At 41.7% G+C, this 20,223-nt stretch overlaps 1 protein-coding gene across 1 annotated transcript; it reads left to right on the top strand.

Moving 5' to 3' along the window:
* Positions 1 to 26: 26 nt before the first annotated feature.
* DHX40 (DEAH (Asp-Glu-Ala-His) box polypeptide 40) lies at positions 27 to 18,982 on the top strand. Its single transcript, XM_014953400.1, has 17 exons — positions 27 to 233; positions 764 to 909; positions 1,278 to 1,397; positions 2,668 to 2,898; positions 3,104 to 3,170; positions 3,731 to 3,862; positions 8,682 to 8,781; positions 9,213 to 9,299; positions 9,803 to 9,985; positions 10,532 to 10,612; positions 11,289 to 11,446; positions 13,506 to 13,620; positions 13,911 to 14,019; positions 14,346 to 14,440; positions 14,980 to 15,049; positions 15,461 to 15,689; positions 17,658 to 18,982. The coding sequence occupies exons 1-17, from the start codon at positions 95 to 97 to the stop codon at positions 17,795 to 17,797; spliced, it is 2,202 nt and encodes a 733-aa protein (XP_014808886.1). The 5' UTR covers positions 27 to 94; the 3' UTR covers positions 17,798 to 18,982.
* Positions 18,983 to 20,223: the final 1,241 nt, after the last annotated feature.

Below are 20,223 nucleotides of genomic sequence, written 5' to 3'. Positions count from 1 at the left end.
GGGGGGGGGGGGGGGGGGGGGGGGTGCGTGTCTGTGTCTCCCTGACAGGGCCGGGCCCGCCGCCTCCTCCGCCTCCTCCGCCTCCTCCTCCGCCATGGCGGGCGCCGAGCTGCCCATCCGCCGGCACCGCCGCGCCCTGGTGGAGGCCGTGAGGGAGCGGCCCTTCCTCATCGTCACCGGCGAGACGGGCAGCGGCAAAAGCACTCAGCTGCCCAAGTACCTCTTGGAGGCAGGTAACGGCCGGGGAAGAGGGGGGGGACGACGACACCCCTCAGAACCCCCCCGCGGCCTCGGCCCCGGAATGTAGGAAATAATCACAGCTAACAGGTTGCCCGGAGAAGCTGTGGCTGCCCCATCCCTGGAGGGGTTCAAGGCCAGGCTGAACGGGGCTTTGAGCAACCTGGTCTGGTGGGAGGTGTCCCTGCCCAGGGCAGGGGGGGGGACTTGATGATCTTTAAGGTCCCTTCCAACCCAAACCATTCTATGATCCTCCTGTCCCCGCAGCTCCAGGCTGCGCTGGGCCTGTGGTGGGCACAGGTGGCTTGATTTAACCTTTTAAAGTAGCAAACTGTGACCTTGCATGCATTTTGTGGGTACTTGTGTGGACACTGGCTCCCAGCAGCACAATTCCCTGGGCAACCTGGTCTAGTTGGGGGTGTCCCTGCTGACTGCGGGGAGGTCGGACTAGATGACCTTTGGAGGTCCCTTCCGGCCTGGGCAATTCTATGATTCTATGAATTCAACATCCCCGTCTCTCCCGCAGGCCTGGCCAAGCAGGGGGCCATTGGTGTCACCCAGCCCCGGCGCGTTGCCACCATCTCGGTGGCCCAGCGGGTGGCCGAGGAGATGGGCTGTTCGCTGGGGAGCCTCGTGGGGTACCAGGTCCGCTTCGATGACTGCACCAGCGAGGTAGGGCTCTGAGGGTTGTTCCCACCAGTGCTGTCACGGCAGGGTGTGGTGGTGTCAGGGGGCTGTGGCTCGGCTTTTTGGCCTTGGGCCTTCCCTGGGGCTCTGTGTGCAGAAGGTCTCAGAGCCTGGACAAGCCATCTCTCCCAGCTGTGGTGAAGCTGCAGTTCTGTGTATCATGTAACTCATTTTCGGTGAATTTTTTTGATCACCTTACAAGTGAAATATAGCCAAGCACCTGTGATGTGGTACATAAGCACCTGTGGTGTAATCTCCATGTGTCTTCTGGACAAATATGTGCGCCGTGTAGCATTGTTTACTTTGAAGTAAAAGTCCAGGCTAACAGCTGAATGTCTAATTAAACCTTTCAGGATACTGCCATCAAGTATATGACCGATGGCTGCTTACTGAGGCAAATATTGGCAGACCCTCTTCTCAGCAAGTACAGCATCATCATTTTGGATGAAGCCCATGAGCGGAGCCTGAGCACTGTGAGTGTCGCCTTACGTCTGTCCTTTTGCGTCACTATTTCTCCTTTACTGAGGTCTACTTACACTTTTCTTTCATTTCCACACAATCCCTGAGGATTTTGGCTGACTCTCCATGGATGTGCTGTATCCCGTTGCTGTCCTAAGACCATAGAATTACTTCTTTGTTTATTATATGCTGCATAATCTGAAAATAAGATGCAACCTGTAATCCTGTTGGAATTGTAGGTGGTGGTGTGTTTGAAAACAGTTAAAACTTGGCTGCCTATTGGATACTTTCCCAAAATTTCCAGCACAGCGAAGACAAACTTTCTAGAATCCTAATTTAAAGATAAAAACACACAAACAAGCAAAACCCTGAAACATCTCTCTCACTCTAAGGCCTAATGTTTTTTAGGGTGTGTATATGAGTGTGCAAAGAGATTACGGCTGTTGGGATCATGGAAGTCTCTAGACTGACCCAAGTACCAAAAGCTATCAAATGTCACTCTGACCCTTCTGTGGGAAGCAGAGTGAGACTCGAGTCACTCAGTCCTCAAGAGATTGTGTTGTGTGTCAAACAACCTACCAGCCCAGCAAACAGTCCACCAGTCCACCTGAGGAAAAGGGAACATGCTTTCTGAGTCCCAGTTCTGCCCTCAAGCATCTGCGGGTATTGCTAGGGTGATGTAAGAAGTTACTGCTCCATCATCTGTGTCTAACTAAAAGGAGTAAATTTTGAATCCAGAGCAATGCAGAGTAAAATAAACTTGCTGAAGTCATAACAATAAATGGTAGCACAAAGGAGGGTGCAGGCTCGGTCAGGTAACCTGTGCTCCATCATCTGTGTCTAACTAAAAGGAGCACGTTTTTAATCCAGAGCAATGCAGAGTAAAATAAACTTGCTGAAGTCATAACAATAAATGGTAGCACAAAGGAGGGTGCAGGCTCGGTCAGGTAACCTGTGCTGGACAAAGGTGAGGACTTTTTAAAACGAGTCTGAGGTAAATTGACCATGACAGTATAAAAAGGAAAAAAGTTACTTATAAAAAGTTGCGCTGATTCTGTTTACAGGCTGTGAGAACAGCTGATAAAAAATTAATTAAATTTTAGAAACTAATTAGTGTGCTTACAAGATGACCAAGATAAGTGTATGTATTCTGAGCACTTAGCCCGTGAAGATGCGATTTTCTGTCTTCACTGTATCCATGGGATAAAATCAGTCCCTTCCAAGTTCGTCAGGCACTTCTAAGAAAATGGGTACTAATCGAAGTTGCTTCTGTTTGCCTGTTAGGATATTTTATTTGGTTTGCTGAAGAAGCTATTTCTACAGAAGAAACCACTGGACAGGAAGACAGACATGAAAGTGGTGGTGATGTCAGCCACCCTGGAGGTAGACAAGCTCTCGGAGTTCTTTGGGCACTGCTCGGTGCTGCATATTCCAGGAAGAAGTTATCCTGTCAAGGAGATATTCTGCAACCTGCTCAGCCCGAGGGACGTAGGCAGCTCTGCGTATGTTACAGAGGTCTGAACTGTTTTACTCTGTTTCTGCATTGTGTTCTCTGCTCTTGGTATGATTATCATTTGTGAAAAACCACAGGAGTTAGGTGCTTGCATTGCTGTGTTTTTAGCTTCTCTGCAACATACAGGGAAGAATTAGTTCATACCATGAGTTTAGAAAGAGTGAGTGGGATTCCACCTGTTACTGACTTGTTTGTTGTTTGTTTCAGGCTGTAAAAGTGACATTGGATATCCACTTAAATGAACCAGAAGGTGACATCTTGGTTTTCCTGACAGGTGAAATTTTTTTCTTTCAACAACTCATGGTTAATCCAGGTGAAGCATGGCATTGCCAGCAAAACAGTGACTGTCTAGTTTGTACCAGAGCAGTAAGTAGAGAAGGGAAAGTAGCAGTTTGATGCACAATCTTGTGAAGTGATAGTTTTCAGGACATGTTTAGGTATATCCATGGCTATGAGGTCAGATAAGACAAATATTAATTTAAAAACGTGTATATGCTTTGTTCCTGTGCCAGATTTACTGTTTGTACTCGCTATGTGTTTTGTTTTGTTGTTAATTCAGGAAGGGAAAATTTCTTTAACTGCAAAAACCTACAACACGGTATGGGCCAGGCACTCAGTGACATATGACACTTTTACACAGCCATCTTTTAAGAAAAAGCCTTGGTGAGAGGCACTGCAGAAAGACTGGATGTCACCTTCTAAACTAATTCTCATAAATATTAATTCCTTCTTGTAATGGTGTTGATGACTGTGATATTGGCAAAACAATCTTGTTTGAAGATGTTACAAACTGGGAAGGCAGAGTGGTATAAATGCTTCCTGTTTGTTTTTTAGGTCAAATTGAGATAGAAAGAGCTTGTGATTTACTTTTCAAGAAAGCAGAATCTATTGATTACCGATATGAAGTACATGATCGGTCTGTTGAAGGCCTGCTTATCTTACCATTGTATGGGTCAATGTCAACAGGTAAGAGCATATAACATCATATCAAACTTAATTCACATAAATGTTAACCGCAAGAGTTATGAACAGTATCCTAATCCAATATTTCTATGGTGATTGGAAAAAATGGCATTCACTAACCCATTTGTTACAATACCATAGCAATATTCTGTTGGGGTTTTCGTTGTGTTCTTACACTAATCACACAACAGCCTTCTGTTAAAACTCATATCCACTGGAAATGGCTTCCCATGGCATCAAGGTCTGCAGCTTAGGAAGGGGATATTGTGTCACTGAGAGCTCAGATGTCTTATATAGGTCCTCACATTTTATTTCATATGGAAAAGATATTGCTGGTAGGTTTTTGGTGATGAGAGCAGAGCTGTAAGGGAAGATAGAAGTAGTACAGTGTTACACAATATAGAAAAGTACAGGTTATCAGGATGAGTCAGTCTGTTTCATTTGGCAGCAGTACCACAGATAGTTTCAAAGAGTTAAAAACAAAGGTCCTTTGACCCTTACTGAACACAGACACTGTATTTTCAGATGAACTCGAGTGCGATGTTTAAATGTGTGGGTGCGGTGTGTAGAATACCAAGAGGCTGAATAAGTGTTCAGGAGAGCAGGATAAACAGCAATTTCCATCTGGAAGTGCTGCTGAGAGGGAAGATCTGGTAATGATCTGCAGAGAAGGAGAAAAATGTTTACCCTCTTGTAAGAGCACAATAAAAAATTGCGTAAAAGAAAGGTAGCTTCCTCCTTACTCCATGATAGGTGTTAGACTCCTGACCAAGAGAGAGATTTTTATTTCTTTTTCTTTTGTGGTAGTTTCTCAGATTCTTGTAATGGTGTTGATGACTGTGATATTGGCAAAACAATCTTGTTTGAAGATGTTACAAACTGGGAAGGCAGAGTGGTATAAATGCTTCCTGTTTGTTTTTTAGGTCAAATTGAGATAGAAAGAGCTTGTGATTTACTTTTCAAGAAAGCAGAATCTATTGATTACCGATATGAAGTACATGATCGGTCTGTTGAAGGCCTGCTTATCTTACCATTGTATGGGTCAATGTCAACAGGTAAGAGCATATAACATCATATCAAACTTAATTCACATAAATGTTAACCGCAAGAGTTATGAACAGTATCCTAATCCAATATTTCTATGGTGATTGGAAAAAATGGCATTCACTAACCCATTTGTTACAATACCATAGCAATATTCTGTTGGGGTTTTCGTTGTGTTCTTACACTAATCACACAACAGCCTTCTGTTAAAACTCATATCCACTGGAAATGGCTTCCCATGGCATCAAGGTCTGCAGCTTAGGAAGGGGATATTGTGTCACTGAGAGCTCAGATGTCTTATATAGGTCCTCACATTTTATTTCATATGGAAAAGATATTGCTGGTAGGTTTTTGGTGATGAGAGCAGAGCTGTAAGGGAAGATAGAAGTAGTACAGTGTTACACAATATAGAAAAGTACAGGTTATCAGGATGAGTCAGTGTGTTTCATTTGGCAGCAGTACCACAGATAGTTTCAAAGAGTTAAAAACAAAGGCCCTTTGACCCTTACTGAACACAGACACTGTATTTTCAGATGAACTCGAGTGCGATGTTTAAATGTGTGGGTGCGGTGTGTAGAATACCAAGAGGCTGAATAAGTGTTCAGGAGAGCAGGATAAACAGCAATTTCCATCTGGAAGTGCTGCTGAGAGGGAAGATCTGGTAATGATCTGCAGAGAAGGAGAAAAATGTTTACCCTCTTGTAAGAGCACAATAAAAAATTGCGTAAAAGAAAGGTAGCTTCCTCTGGTAATGATCTGCAGAGAAGGAGAAAAAGTTTACCCTCTTGAAAGAGCACAATAAAAAATTGTGTAAAAGAAAGGTAGCTTCTTCCTTACTCCATGATAGGTGTTAGACTCCTGACCAAGAGAGAGATTTTTATTTCTTTTTCTTTTGTGGTAGTTTCTCAGAGGCCATTGTATTTGAATATTTTTAAATACACCAGAGAATTTTGCTTAAGGAGGTCTTGATATTTTTCAAGTATAACTTAAGAAGGAAAATGTCTGGGAAGAGTTCAGTTTCTACCTCCTTTTTTTTGTTCCTCGGAAAGCCAAATGAATGAATGGAAACTGTATATGCTGCTTTGTTACATGCTAAAAGAAGATGTGCTGGATCTTTTCATATTTGCCTTCACTTGCTCTGGTTGTTAAAACCCTTCAAATCCTTCGTGAAGATTCTGTTAAGACCAGACATCTTGTTTGTTTTTCCTAGCTCTGAGTTAGGAAACATCCAGGAGAGTTGTTCCTAGCTCTGAGTTAGGAAACATCCAGGACAGCCTTCTTGAGAAGAAGCCTTCTCAATCTCAAAATCTTCTTGAATATGCAAGCAATAAAGAAGATATTCTCTGGTTTCTGACATATGCTAAAAAAATACCAAATCTGTATTTTAAAGCAACCTGCTCAGCCCGAGGGACGTAGGCAGCTCTGCGTATGTTACAGAGGTCTGAACTGTTTTACTCTGTTTCTGCATTGTGTTCTCTGCTCTTGGTATGATTATCATTTGTGAAAAACCACAGGAGTTAGGTGCTTGCATTGCTGTGTTTTTAGCTTCTCTGCAACATACAGGGAAGAATTAGTTCATACCATGAGTTTAGAAAGAGTGAGTGGGATTCCACCTGTTACTGACTTGTTTGTTGTTTGTTTCAGGCTGTAAAAGTGACATTGGATATCCACTTAAATGAACCAGAAGGTGACATCTTGGTTTTCCTGACAGGTGAAATTTTTTTCTTTCAACAACTCATGGTTAATCCAGGTGAAGCATGGCATTGCCAGCAAAACAGTGACTGTCTAGTTTGTACCAGAGCAGTAAGTAGAGAAGGGAAAGTAGCAGTTTGATGCACAATCTTGTGAAGTGATAGTTTTCAGGACATGTTTAGGTATATCCATGGCTATGAGGTCAGATAAGACAAATATTAATTTAAAAACGTGTATATGCTTTGTTCCTGTGCCAGATTTACTGTTTGTACTCGCTATGTGTTTTGTTTTGTTGTTAATTCAGGAAGGGAAAATTTCTTTAACTGCAAAAACCTACAACACGGTATGGGCCAGGCACTCAGTGACATATGACACTTTTACACAGCCATCTTTTAAGAAAAAGCCTTGGTGAGAGGCACTGCAGAAAGACTGGATGTCACCTTCTAAACTAATTCTCATAAATATTAATTCCTTCTTGTAATGGTGTTGATGACTGTGATATTGGCAAAACAATCTTGTTTGAAGATGTTACAAACTGGGAAGGCAGAGTGGTATAAATGCTTCCTGTTTGTTTTTTAGGTCAAATTGAGATAGAAAGAGCTTGTGATTTACTTTTCAAGAAAGCAGAATCTATTGATTACCGATATGAAGTACATGATCGGTCTGTTGAAGGCCTGCTTATCTTACCATTGTATGGGTCAATGTCAACAGGTAAGAGCATATAACATCATATCAAACTTAATTCACATAAATGTTAACCGCAAGAGTTATGAACAGTATCCTAATCCAATATTTCTATGGTGATTGGAAAAAATGGCATTCACTAACCCATTTGTTACAATACCATAGCAATATTCTGTTGGGGTTTTCGTTGTGTTCTTACACTAATCACACAACAGCCTTCTGTTAAAACTCATATCCACTGGAAATGGCTTCCCATGGCATCAAGGTCTGCAGCTTAGGAAGGGGATATTGTGTCACTGAGAGCTCAGATGTCTTATATAGGTCCTCACATTTTATTTCATATGGAAAAGATATTGCTGGTAGGTTTTTGGTGATGAGAGCAGAGCTGTAAGGGAAGATAGAAGTAGTACAGTGTTACACAATATAGAAAAGTACAGGTTATCAGGATGAGTCAGTCTGTTTCATTTGGCAGCAGTACCACAGATAGTTTCAAAGAGTTAAAAACAAAGGTCCTTTGACCCTTACTGAACACAGACACTGTATTTTCAGATGAACTCGAGTGCGATGTTTAAATGTGTGGGTGCGGTGTGTAGAATACCAAGAGGCTGAATAAGTGTTCAGGAGAGCAGGATAAACAGCAATTTCCATCTGGAAGTGCTGCTGAGAGGGAAGATCTGGTAATGATCTGCAGAGAAGGAGAAAAATGTTTACCCTCTTGTAAGAGCACAATAAAAAATTGCGTAAAAGAAAGGTAGCTTCCTCCTTACTCCATGATAGGTGTTAGACTCCTGACCAAGAGAGAGATTTTTATTTCTTTTTCTTTTGTGGTAGTTTCTCAGAGGCCATTGTATTTGAATATTTTTAAATACACCAGAGAATTTTGCTTAAGGAGGTCTTGATATTTTTCAAGTATAACTTAAGAAGGAAAATGTCTGGGAAGAGTTCAGTTTCTACCTCCTTTTTTTTGTTCCTCGGAAAGCCAAATGAATGAATGGAAACTGTATATGCTGCTTTGTTACATGCTAAAAGAAGATGTGCTGGATCTTTTCATATTTGCCTTCACTTGCTCTGGTTGTTAAAACCCTTCAAATCCTTCGTGAAGATTCTGTTAAGACCAGACATCTTGTTTGTTTTTCCTAGCTCTGAGTTAGGAAACATCCAGGAGAGTTGGCCTTCTCAATCTCAAAATCTTCTTGAATATGCAAGCAATAAAGAAGATATTCTCTGATTCCTGACATATGCTAAAATAATACCAAATCTGTATTTTAAGATGTTATGTGATTCACTTTCTAACATCATTCAAATTACTTTCACTAGGTATTTGAGTGAGTTTGTACAGTGTTAGAGATGTGGTTTGAATTGTAACATAACAGATTGTTTGACTGACTCTCTGTCATTTCAGATCAACAGAAAAGCATATTTTTACCAGCTCCCACGGGCATTAGAAAGTGTGTGGTATCCACAAACATTGCTGCAACGTCTCTGACGATTGAAGGAGTCAGGTATCATTTCCCTTCTTTCATAAAAGCTGTAACAGAGGGAGTAATTCAGAAAGTTCTACTAGATTTGGAAAAACACGCCCGAGTTCCTTCTGCTGTTATACCTGCCCAATAATTACCAGTTGCCTTTTTTTGGTAGTGAATAAAAAGCCCCCTTGATACTAGTATATAGTCTTACAGATGACTCATATTGCAGGACCCTAATTTGAAATGAAAACTCAGCTCCATTAAATCAACGTAATTGAGAGATATTATCAGTAACATCCTGTGGACTGAGCCAGGGGCTGCAGGTGACCTGCAAAGCACAGCTACCTTTTCCCAGGGATTGTAGGGTTAACGTGCTCTTGCCCTGATCCTATGTGTGTGGCAGTTACCTCTCTGTCTGCTGAGACCTCTGCTGTTTTCTTCTCTGACAGAGCATGAATCTTTTTCAGATACGTAGTGGACAGTGGCTTTGTGAAGCAGTTGAATCACAACCCCCGAGTTGGCTTGGACATCCTGGAGGTGGTTCCCATTTCAAAGTAAGTTTTAAAAAGGTCATTTGCTTAGTGTTTGTGGGAGTTCCTCTGATGATACAGTGTATCAGTTGATCTTAAAAAATAAATAAATAAAAAAAAAGAGGGGTGGGCAGCTTTGAGGCTCCATAATCTAAAGCTGTTTTGTTTGCTGCTAAATAGAAAGTGGTTTGGGACATATAATTTCCTTTACAGGCATTAAGAAGGAATTGACAATGCATTGTCTGTACTCTCAACAGTGGCTCACATGTCATCTTGTGTTTGCTGAATACAACAGCCTGATTCAGGGAAGTTTAAAACAGAGTCTCCCCTTGCAAAGAAATGCTTCTTCATTTTGTTCTTGTATAGCTGGATTTCTCAGTTGCTGCACAGTCTAATAGATCTCCCATCTACAAGCATCGAAATTGCTATTATTTATTATAATTACAGCGTGCTTCTTTGGATAATAACAGAAGGGACTGAGAGTTTGGAGTTTTATTTATTTTTCCCCTGCCTTTCTGTTTTGGCAGGAGTGAAGCAAGGCAACGAGCTGGCCGAGCTGGCAGGACATCATCGGGGAAAAGCTATCGGCTATACAGCAAAGAATTCTGGGAGCAGTGCATGCCTGATCACACAGTCCCAGAGATCAAGAGAACCAGCCTGACATCTGTCATCCTGACCTTGAAGTGCCTTTCCGTGCACGATGTCATAAGGTAACCTCCATGGAAGGGGGTGGGATTATCATCCTCTTCCCGAGTCTCGGCAGCGATGCGGCGCGGGCACCAGCAGCCTGGTGGTAGGAGGCAGGATTAGGTCCCTGGCCAACTGTGACACTGACACAATCAGCTTGTCAGCTTTTCTGCTCTTCTCCACAGTCTTTAATGCCAGATTGGATCTGGAGCTCAAGTTCAGCTTGAGGTTCTGCCAAAACTAACTCCTTATCTCCACAACTGTATAGTTAATAGCGTTCCTTTGAAACACTGATGTTAATATCTTAAAAGCTTCATCTCTGTGGAATTGTTCAATTTTTGGATTGTGCATGGGCAGAAAATACAGTTCATCTTTTCATGTGCTGGGATCTGTCGTAATTCTTCAGCGTGAGGCTGTGTATGTTGTAACAAGCCCTTATGCTGAAGATGCTTATGTGCACTTTGGTCAGAAACCTCTATTGGAAGGTTACAAAAGCATTTTAATAAATAGGAAAACTAATGAAGCTCTACTGAATCTGAACACTGAGATTTCTTCATTTTTTACTATAGATTTCCCTATTTGGACCGCCCTGAAGAAAGGCATATTTTAGAAGCTCTCAAGGAACTTTACCAGTGTGGTGCTATTGACAGGTAAGAAAAAAAGCAGTATAGTCAGGTCAAGAATTTTAAAATTTAATGGTTTAATTGGTGTGAGTTCTTCATGTGGACTAAAGGACTTCCTCCAGCAGTAGAATATGTTTCCTCATTAGACCAGGAAGCTAACTACTGGGTTTTAATGTACTCTCTTTAAAATTAGGGCTAGAGCATGGCTTAGGACTTGGGAGATACAGATAAATTCTCCACATTGTTCTGGAGTTCCTGAGTGACCTCAGACAAATTACCTCAACTCTCTCTACTATAGTTCCTGACAGCAGATCCCAGACTGTTGTGACGAAGGTGCTTGGGCACCAGCTGTGAGGCCCATCCAAGAACTCAAGACAGGAAGTGAGATCTTATCCTAAACTTCCAGGAATTCTTCTTGCAAAACAAAAATATATCTTAAGCATCTGATATGCTTAAAAAGCTGGCTTTGCCTGCCATGAAGTAGGCATAAGTGAAGTGGAGAAAGGTGAAATGTTCTGCTAGGGACACTCACTGCATGTCTCTAGGTACAAGCAGACACCAGTGGTGTAACTGTCCAGAAGGAAATGCTTCTTTCATGCTGTTTGTCAGTATATGGTGGTCGACGTTGTGTGTGCACGTTTTTATTTACATTTAAACATAGTTTTGTTGAATCTGGTCTTTGGATCTTTTTTCCTGGGATAAGGAGAGGCCACGTGACAAGACTGGGTGAATTCCTGGTACAATTTCCCCTCCCTCCCAACCTGTCCTGTGCTGTCATAAAAGCTGCTTCCCTTGACTGTGAAGATCTGCTGCTTCCCATTGCAGCCATGTTGTCTGTGGAAAACGTCTTCATTCGTCCAGGTAGGGAGCATCTTATCCCAGAGCAGCCTTGGGTGGGTGGGGAATTCCGCTTGGACAGGGACATCTTGGGCAGTGGTTGGGCAGCTCACACTGCTTCACCTGGAGACCTTTTCTGCAGCTTCCCTGTGGTTTTTGGTCTCAGTAATTTTCTGCACTAATGGTTTGTGAGGCCACAGTGTCTTACAGGTGTATCTCAAGGTTATAAAGTGAGAACTGATTCTGTATTTTGAACAATGGTAGCACAAGCCTTTATTTGAGAGTAAGGATATTCTTTCTGGAGAGCAAGCTGTTCTCCTTAGTTGGGCCCAACTGGTGAGAGACATAAGTGTTTACCTTAAACTAAAGCTTTAAATAACCCTTACTTTGCAGTGTGAGGAAGATTCTTCAAATGCAATGCCTTGTCTTCTACGTCGTAGCACATCTGTAGGGAGGAATGTTAGGATTAGGCCAAACATACAATGGCACTTTGCCCGTGTGCTTTAAAAACTTCCTGAGGTTCTGGAGTCAGGGCAAATTGCATGGGAGGAATTGAAAATCAACTATTTCAAAGGCTTCAAAATAGCATGGAATTGGCTTGCATTTGTCCCAAGGCTGTGAGCTGTAAAGAAACATATGGGTAAGCGAGTGGACTGCTGAGAGGTCATTAGGGGGAAAACTGTTACAGGAGGGAAAAGAGAAAGAACCAAAACACACCACAGCAGATGTTTTGCTGTTGGTCTAAGTACAGACAACAGGGACTGATTAATTTGTTTTTAAGGCACAGGGTCGCCTCTGGATTGGCTTTTCTGTTCAGTAATTCTGTTTAACCAAATAGGCCTTTTAAGTTACTGTGAGAAACTCAATTTATCACTGCCTCCATTTCCAGTGTTTTTCTAAATGGAAAATGTCATTTTGCTGGGGTTCCAAGCTTGCTAAACCCAGTCTCCCGTGTCCTCCTTCCTACCTCCTTTCCCCCCGAGTCTGCCCCTGCTCCATCCTCCCCAGCTGCACAACGTATAGTTTTTATATGTAGCACAGTCTTTGTGGGAGACCTTTGTCCTTTCTAGTCACTCATTGGCTCCTCTCCAGTTATCTCTGTAGTCTATTAACCGTGCCCGTTAGTGCAACAGCTAAAGACACTGCTGACAGTGCTGATAGCCTGGATTCTGCTCTGGGGTCTTTCCCCTTCTCACAAATGTGCTTTTGCTTTCTTGGCAATGTGCCTTCATTATCTGTTGCTCTGGCTAATGCACACATGTTCGTTACTCTCCAGCAACCACGTACGTTAGGGCACAAACGCAGAGGCTCCCGTGGTGAAGGCACTTGTTTTGGGGCAATATGTGTACGAAAAGACCTCCTGGCATCCTCGGTGTTACTTGTGACGCCCACAAACTCCTGACATTGTCTGCATCGGCCTCTGTGGCCACATCCCTCTCTCTGAGGGGAAATAGGTTGTGCTGGGGAAGAAATTCTTTGGGTATTTAAAACCTGAAATAACACTTTGGAGATGTTGCTTTTGCCTGGTACATTCCTAGCATTTAGTGAAGGCAAATTCCCACTAAACTCACAGAACACATTTTTTCCTTGACTCTTATTTTTTTAAGACCTCCACTACTGTGAGGCCTGAGTACTAGGACAAAAGCTGAGTTAAATAGATTTGATGGTGCCATGATGGGGTGGTTTCAACCCTCTTTTTTCCCTCCCAGAGCAAAACTTTCACTTGATCCCCTTGAGATGTTTGTTTAAGGCCACTGTTCCTTTATCTTTCCACATCAACATCTGAATTGATTGTGAGAGAGCAATAAGTTGAACCTTCCTTTCTGAGAGACTAGAAGTCTTCATCACTAGTGCTGACTGATGAGAATAATCACAGATTTAATAGCATTTACTCCTTCTCATTCAGCAGTAGTGAAGGGGGGGGAACTGTAAATGCAGCTGTGGAGAAGAGACGAATCTAAAAATAATATGAATAAAGAGCTGAGACTGTCAAACACACTTTGGAGAGATACTAATAGAAAATTAAGTAGGAGTGATAAATAAAAATGACTTTGTTGAAGTGAATTATAACTTATTTCCTCAGGTGATCCTCAGAAGCAAAAGGAGGCAGAACTTAAACACCAGGAACTTTCCTCGCAAGTGGGAGGATGCAATGACTTTGCAACCCTCTTAAATATTTTTGAACAGTGCAAAGCAAGGTATAAAATGAATCCCTACAGTAAGTGGTTTTGTGTTGCTCACAACTCCCAGTTGCTGATGGCTTTTAAATACATTGTGTATGTGCACATGTATGTACTCATACTTAATTGCAGATCTATTCCTTATTATTATGATCTGAAACTTCTATCAAGACACCTATTATTTAAGCTATCAAAGTATCTGGCTGTGTAGGTTGCCTTCTTTGTACAACCATAACAAAAAATAGAGGCAACTTTCTGCTTCGAGCTTACAAAGGGCTTCTTTATAATGCAAGTATTTCTGTTCTCAGCAAGTCTCCTTCAGCTTGGTGCCAGAAACACTGGATCCACTGGAGAGCTTTAAAATCTGCTTTTAGTGTGGAAAAACAGCTTCGGGAAATAATCAGTAAACTGAAACAGGTAAAAAATATAAATTTTGTATGTTGCTTGAGTTATATAAGTTTATATTTAAGACATGTACTGGACTGCTGAGCCTTTGCCAGATGGCTGCTGCCTTTCTTCAGGAGAAACTAATCCACTTAAATGTTTATTAGAGCATCCTTGCTGTAGCTTGTGTAACTAACATGTATGATGGTGGCAACAAGCAAGAAGGAGAATTTTTCTCCTTTCCTCATGGTTTCTGTCAGGTGAGAAAGCCAGAGTTTAAAATCCTTGGGATGGAGGGGGTATAGTGACTTTTTCTTTAGGAAAGATCCTGATTCATACTGTTTTTTTTCTTTACACAGCTGCCAGACTTCCCTAAGGAGACATTTGAAGGCTCCAGAACTGAAATACTAAGAAGATGTCTATGTGCAGGGTACTTTATCAATGTAGCCAGGAGGTAAGTAATAAAGTTTGGAGAATTGATGGAAAAGATATTACACATATTCTTTAAAGGTGCAGCTGCATATTAAGACAGAATAATAAGGCTGTGAACTGTTAAAAGTGGTGATTGCAGCTGAAGGTGGGGATTCTGCAGAGGACTGGAATCAGGGTGGGTTTTCTGCTTTTGGTTCTCATTGCATTCCTGGGGAAGTTCCTTACATCCTTGGAATAGTAGTTTTTCTCTCCGTGGAATGAACTTGCAAGCTGATGAGTAGTTCCAGATATTAAACTAAAGGGCCTGGAAATACCCAGTTCCAAACCCGGTTTATTACTGTGTTGTTATATCTGCAGTGTTACTGTTGTAAATTAGGCACATATATTTTATTCCTCGGTTTTTTACAGTTTAATTCTGGAGGGATCTTCCCCTGCTTATATAATTGAGTATTTTCTTCTGAGCTGTTGCTGATTTGCTTAGTTAGTGTTGCTGTCTAATCACAGGAAAGTATGTTTCATTATATGTTGTTTTATGTTTTTTTTTACCCCCAAACCTTTCAGATCTGCAGCCAGGACATTCTGCACAATGGATGGACACGGCAGCATAGTCTATATCCACCCTTCGTCTACAGTAAGTTACCAAATTCTATTTGTAAAGTAGCAAAGGATATATTACAGGAATAAAAGACTGTAAACTGTAACTGTAAACTCTTCCTCTTCTGTTTGATTTGTGCTAACTTACGGCCAGGAGAAGCAATGTTACAGTGTTCATTTTCAGAGTGGGGAAGAGCCTCACTTTTTCAAATTTGGTAAATTGGGCTTATGAAATGAGTGTGACATAGACTGAGCTTTCCCTCTGGCTCTTTGGATTTCCTGGGCAGCTCTAAGCAAGTCATTGTGCCTCAGTTTCCCTGCCTGAAAATTTAGAGTAATGTCAGCTTTATCTCATTCTTGCATCCACCAGTGGGGGTTGCTCTGTAAATATTTTTTTTTATATATATATATATATATCAGTTCTGAAATAATATTTTAATTTTTTCAGCTGTATAACCAGGAGACTCTCCTCGAGTGGATCATATTCCATGATGTCACAGTGACATCCAAAATCTACGTCCGGACGGTGTGTCCCGTTCGCTATGAATGGGTCAAAGACCTGCTGCCCAGGTTGCATCAAATCGATGCTTATGAGCTGAGCAGCGTGGCACGGGAAGAAGTAACTGAAGAGGAAATAACCAAGTGGAAACACAAGGAGGAACTTAAAAGGCAATATGGTAAGCACATCACTCGTCCATATATCTGTGGCGTTTGTGTTTTTCTTGGTTGGTGAGGTCATGTGGGTGTATATTATGTCACTGAATGCATTTGGGACTAGTAGGTGTGAATCTGGATGTGCTTAACCTATTTGTCATGTAGCTCTGGTTGTTTTCTTTTCTTACTTGCAGCTCTGCAATCCTTATTTTCCTGCCTCAGCAGTGCATGTGTTGGTGTTTCTCCTGGTTCTTACCATTCTCCCTCCTTTTGGTTTGCGATAACTGTCAGGAGCAGAACTTAAACACAGAACTGAATAAAAGCATTTTGAGTTGGAAGTCCTAAGGGCTATAAGAAAGAACCCCAAACAAAGAAAAAAGGAAAAAGTATCACGTTTTGGTGAATGTCTCATTCCGACAATGAATCTAATGCCATGTGTTTTAATAAATTGTCAGTTTTAATTAAAACTGGTGCCTGCTAACTGATCTGGCTGCTTGACATTCTTTGAATTCTTCTGTCAGCAGGTTTCATAAAGCAGCCAAGTATTCAAAGGGCCCCTCTACTCCTGAGCTGGCCCTTCCAAAACATTAATTTAATATATTGTACAGGCACTGGCAATATAGATTCTCTTCAGTTTCCACAACAATGAAAAAAATGTAGACTCTTGTGCTCAGGCCAGAGTCTCTTTCTGTCCTGCATTGTCATGTAAAACAATAATTCTAAATGACAAAAACGTGAATTGGATTTGGTTATAAATTTGCTGGAAAGGATGTTTGCAGTATTAGTTAATGCAGAGGAGCCATATTTATTTGGCCGAAGTCCAAGGAGCTGAGGTTTGTTCTCTTTGTCCCCCTTAAGTTTTTGACTTCACCAGGCAACTGTAAATTAATTTGAGATTAATAATTGACCTTACAGATGTTGTATTTCTGGGAGCTTCATAAAAATAGGTGGCAGAATAGCTGACAAAGGCTTAATTAGTGCCTAATGGAAGGAAAGGCTGCAGCATGAGTTGAATTCTTATTTAACTCCTAGACAGAATAATTACAAATATTCCAAGAGTGAATGCTGATTAAAGCTCCTTCCTCATATCAAAGAATCTGGGCCCCAGCCCTGGAGCCCTAGGAACAGGCTGCAGTAGCTGCTTCATTCACACAACACTTAAGCTCTCAGAGTCTTTGAGTGATTTTTTTTTTTTTTAAATTATTATTATTATTATTCTTTTACATCTTATTTTAAACTGAAAATACTTCCTTGGGAGTGAAGTGAATGCTGATTAAAGCTCCTTCCTCATATCAAAGAATCTGGGCCCCAGCCCTGGAGCCCTAGGAACAGGCTGCAGTAGCTGCTTCATTCACACAACACTTAAGCTCTCAGAGTCTTTGAGTGATTTTTTTTTTTAATAATTATTATTATTATTCTTTTACATTTTATTTTAAACTGAAAACACTTCCTGCTTTTCTTTGCTTCTGGGAGAAACACTCCCAAGGTCTCAGCTCAGTGGGAAAATGTGCATTTCTAATGGTATCTGACTTTTCCCACTGCTTTATCTGTATGTTATTCTCCCTCTTCCTCCTACCTGTGGAAATGTATAAAGACGGTTTATTCTAAGATTTTTGTTTTCCCTGCTCCTGGTGCTGTCTCTCTCCTGCCTGAGTGTGAGAAGTGTAATTTAGAGAAGAAATGGGTGCATAGATTACAAGATGCACAGTATCTGTTACAAGAAAAAGCAAGATATGCGTTCGGGGACGAGAAGCCCAGCTGCAAATATTGGCATGAGAGTTAAGGCATGATTATTTTCTTTAGGTTTTTTTTTCTCTCCTTGCTATGGTACAGTCTGTCCTCTCTGGAAGTCATTTAGATGACTGACTGGGCCTTGAAAAACATTTGTGATTCTGTTGAGGGTTTTTGGGTATTTTACAAATAAGAGGAATTGTAATGCTGGGGGTTTCCTTACACAGAGGCGTCAATTTCTCTCTCTCCTCTTCCCCCAGAAGGAGCCACAGACAGCTCTGCAAAGAAGATGGAGAGAAGGAATGATGACAAATCGATAATGGATGCCCGAGCTCGCTATCTTGAGAGAAAGCAGCAAAGAGCACAGGGTTTAAGTGAAGCATTGAAAGAAATGGGGTAATACTCACTCTGCTCTACTCCCAGTATGAGGAAAGGCAGTTTGGTGCAGTTCTGGGTACGTTTGCATAATGCAAAATGACTAACTGGAAAGAAGGAAAACTTCTGCTTTGTGGTAAGTGTGAGTGCTGAGGAGTTACAAGTGCAATCTGCCTTTGCTGCATCCAGCAAGGAAAAGTTACCAAACTGAATTTTGCTGCTACATGTCACTGGCAGCAATTTAGCCTCAAATGTGGATGAAGACATGACACTCACTGTGGTGCCAATTCTGTGGCATTTAGTTGACTTAGAAAGGTCTCTGTGGTCTCGGTGCCACTATTAATAAAATTTTCTTAAAGGTTGGGGTTTTTTTTTAAGGAGTGGAACTGTCACTTTTTATCCATTTTATTTTGTATGATTGTGGTTATACAATCTCCATGCTCATATGCTACTCAGGAAAACACGTAGGAAGTGCTCTTTTACTGATGGAACCATCAGGATCTGAACTCAAAAGCTTGTTTGTCTCCTGCATTCTGTGTTGCAGACAGTGTCATTCCTACATTCCTATTGTGCTGTACCGTGTACAGTGATGGCTCTGGGTGAAGATGTCTTTGTATGCAAACTATTTTGTAAATGTTTTCACATTTTTGCTAACAATTGCGTAATTTTTGTCAGGGATGACTTAGCACTGTGTGTTTTCCATTTGGCAAAAGAAAAAAACCCAGCAGTCAATCCAGTACTCAGCCAGGTTATGTCCTGCCATCTGTCAGAAGACCTGCTGCCTTGTGGGCTGGTTTTCTGAGTTTGGGGGCTGTTATTTTTAAAATGTATGGATTTGGGTCTGAAGAGTCACTGTTTCAAATGTGTAAAAAGAATACACAAGGAAATACTGGCTTTGCTCAATTCAAGTGTATAAAAAGCAAAGAGCTGTGATGCTTTGTCATCACAAAGTTTGTTTCCTTCTCAGTAAAGAAGTAATCCTCTTCTTTCATCTTAATAATCCTAAAATGTCCCAGTGCTCCAGTGTGGAGCTTGTCTTTTTTGCTAGTTGTCACTCTCAGTAAGTAACATTTTGTATAAGATGATTTCCAAAAAACAACCTGGAGAAACCACCTGTCATTTCTCACGTCTCAGTTGCATGCAGCTGTGTGTCACCTTCCCTTGCTTTTCAGATAACTAGCTAACTCCATTAAATTCAAGTTGTAATTAAGTCTTAGCACTTGGTGTAAAACATTAACCATTCACCTCTGTACTGCACAGGCTCTAGCTGACCATGAGCTTACAAAAACCTTGGGATTCTCTTATGATAATTTTTCATATGGAAGGTAGTAGACCTGATCACTGTCCCTCTTTCTGTGATTGTAGCCATTCAAATGAAAAAGCTGGGGCTGGACTGGGAACTTGCCAAACCTTGGGAAGAAGGTGTGATTCCCATCTCTTGGAGCGGGATGGGATGTGGTGTACTCAACTGCAGGACCCAGTGCCACCTCGCTGGGCTGTGAGAGGCTGAACTCGAGCAGCAGGGTCTCTGTCAGCGGCTGTAGCAGCAGCAATGCTCGGTCGCAGAGTTCCTGAGGGCAGGAGAATTAATTGCTGCTGCCTGTCCCTTTTTCTGTGTGTGCAGAGCACAGAAACAGCAGCGAGATTAATGCCTTTCTCATTCCTAAGGGAAGGCGTGAATCCAACAATTGCTGGTTGTGATCGATCTTTGTAGGAAGACCCATGTTTACGATTCAACATTCATTGGGCCCTTTATCCTGGGTTCAGAGGGAAAAGGGCTTTATTCTTTCATTGCTGTTGCTCAGACTCCTGCTCTTGAGAAGGCAGCGCTTTTTTCTTGACTAACCCTATGGTCTGAATTTTGCAAAAGCCCACAAATTATTGCTGTTTAATTTGATTTATATTATATTTGCAGTGTCATAGCCACTTGCACACCAAATGCCATCTGTACCACACAGTAGGTCTGAGATCAGTAGCTAGAACGCCCACTCTTGCTTGGGGCCATGTATCTCCTGACAGATCCTAATGCTTTATGATTTTATTCATTATTTCTTTTTACTCAGTCGCAAGAAGGGAGGGTTCCCCCCCCCTTCCCTCCATGCTCCAGGGCTGCTCAGAGGTTTTGAAATTGTGAATTCAACACAAAACAAAAATGGGCTGAGGAAATAACCATGAGATTGCAAAATAAGGGAAGATAGAAGAAAAGCTGTAAGATCTGCTGGGGTGCCCGTGCCTTACAACACGCGTGGGCTCTTGGTAAAGTGCTTGGAACCCTGCAGTCCTAGAGTGAAAAGAGTGCAGTTTTTACCTGTTTTTATGGGCTGGAGTTAGACTGTAAGTTAATAAACACAGAAGGAAATTGGAAGCTTAATTATATTGCTGTATTTATTAACAGTGTTACATGGGGAGAGTCCTTTGGGCCATCCCTGGAGTCTCGGAGATACAAGACGT

The sequence above is a fragment of the Calidris pugnax genome, unplaced genomic scaffold (assembly GCF_001431845.1).
Source record: "Calidris pugnax isolate Ruff unplaced genomic scaffold, ASM143184v1 scaffold133, whole genome shotgun sequence".
Taxonomy (NCBI): domain Eukaryota; kingdom Metazoa; phylum Chordata; class Aves; order Charadriiformes; family Scolopacidae; genus Calidris; species Calidris pugnax.
The sequence above is the reverse complement of the archived record's forward strand: the minus strand, read 5'-3'. Positions and strand labels throughout refer to the sequence as shown.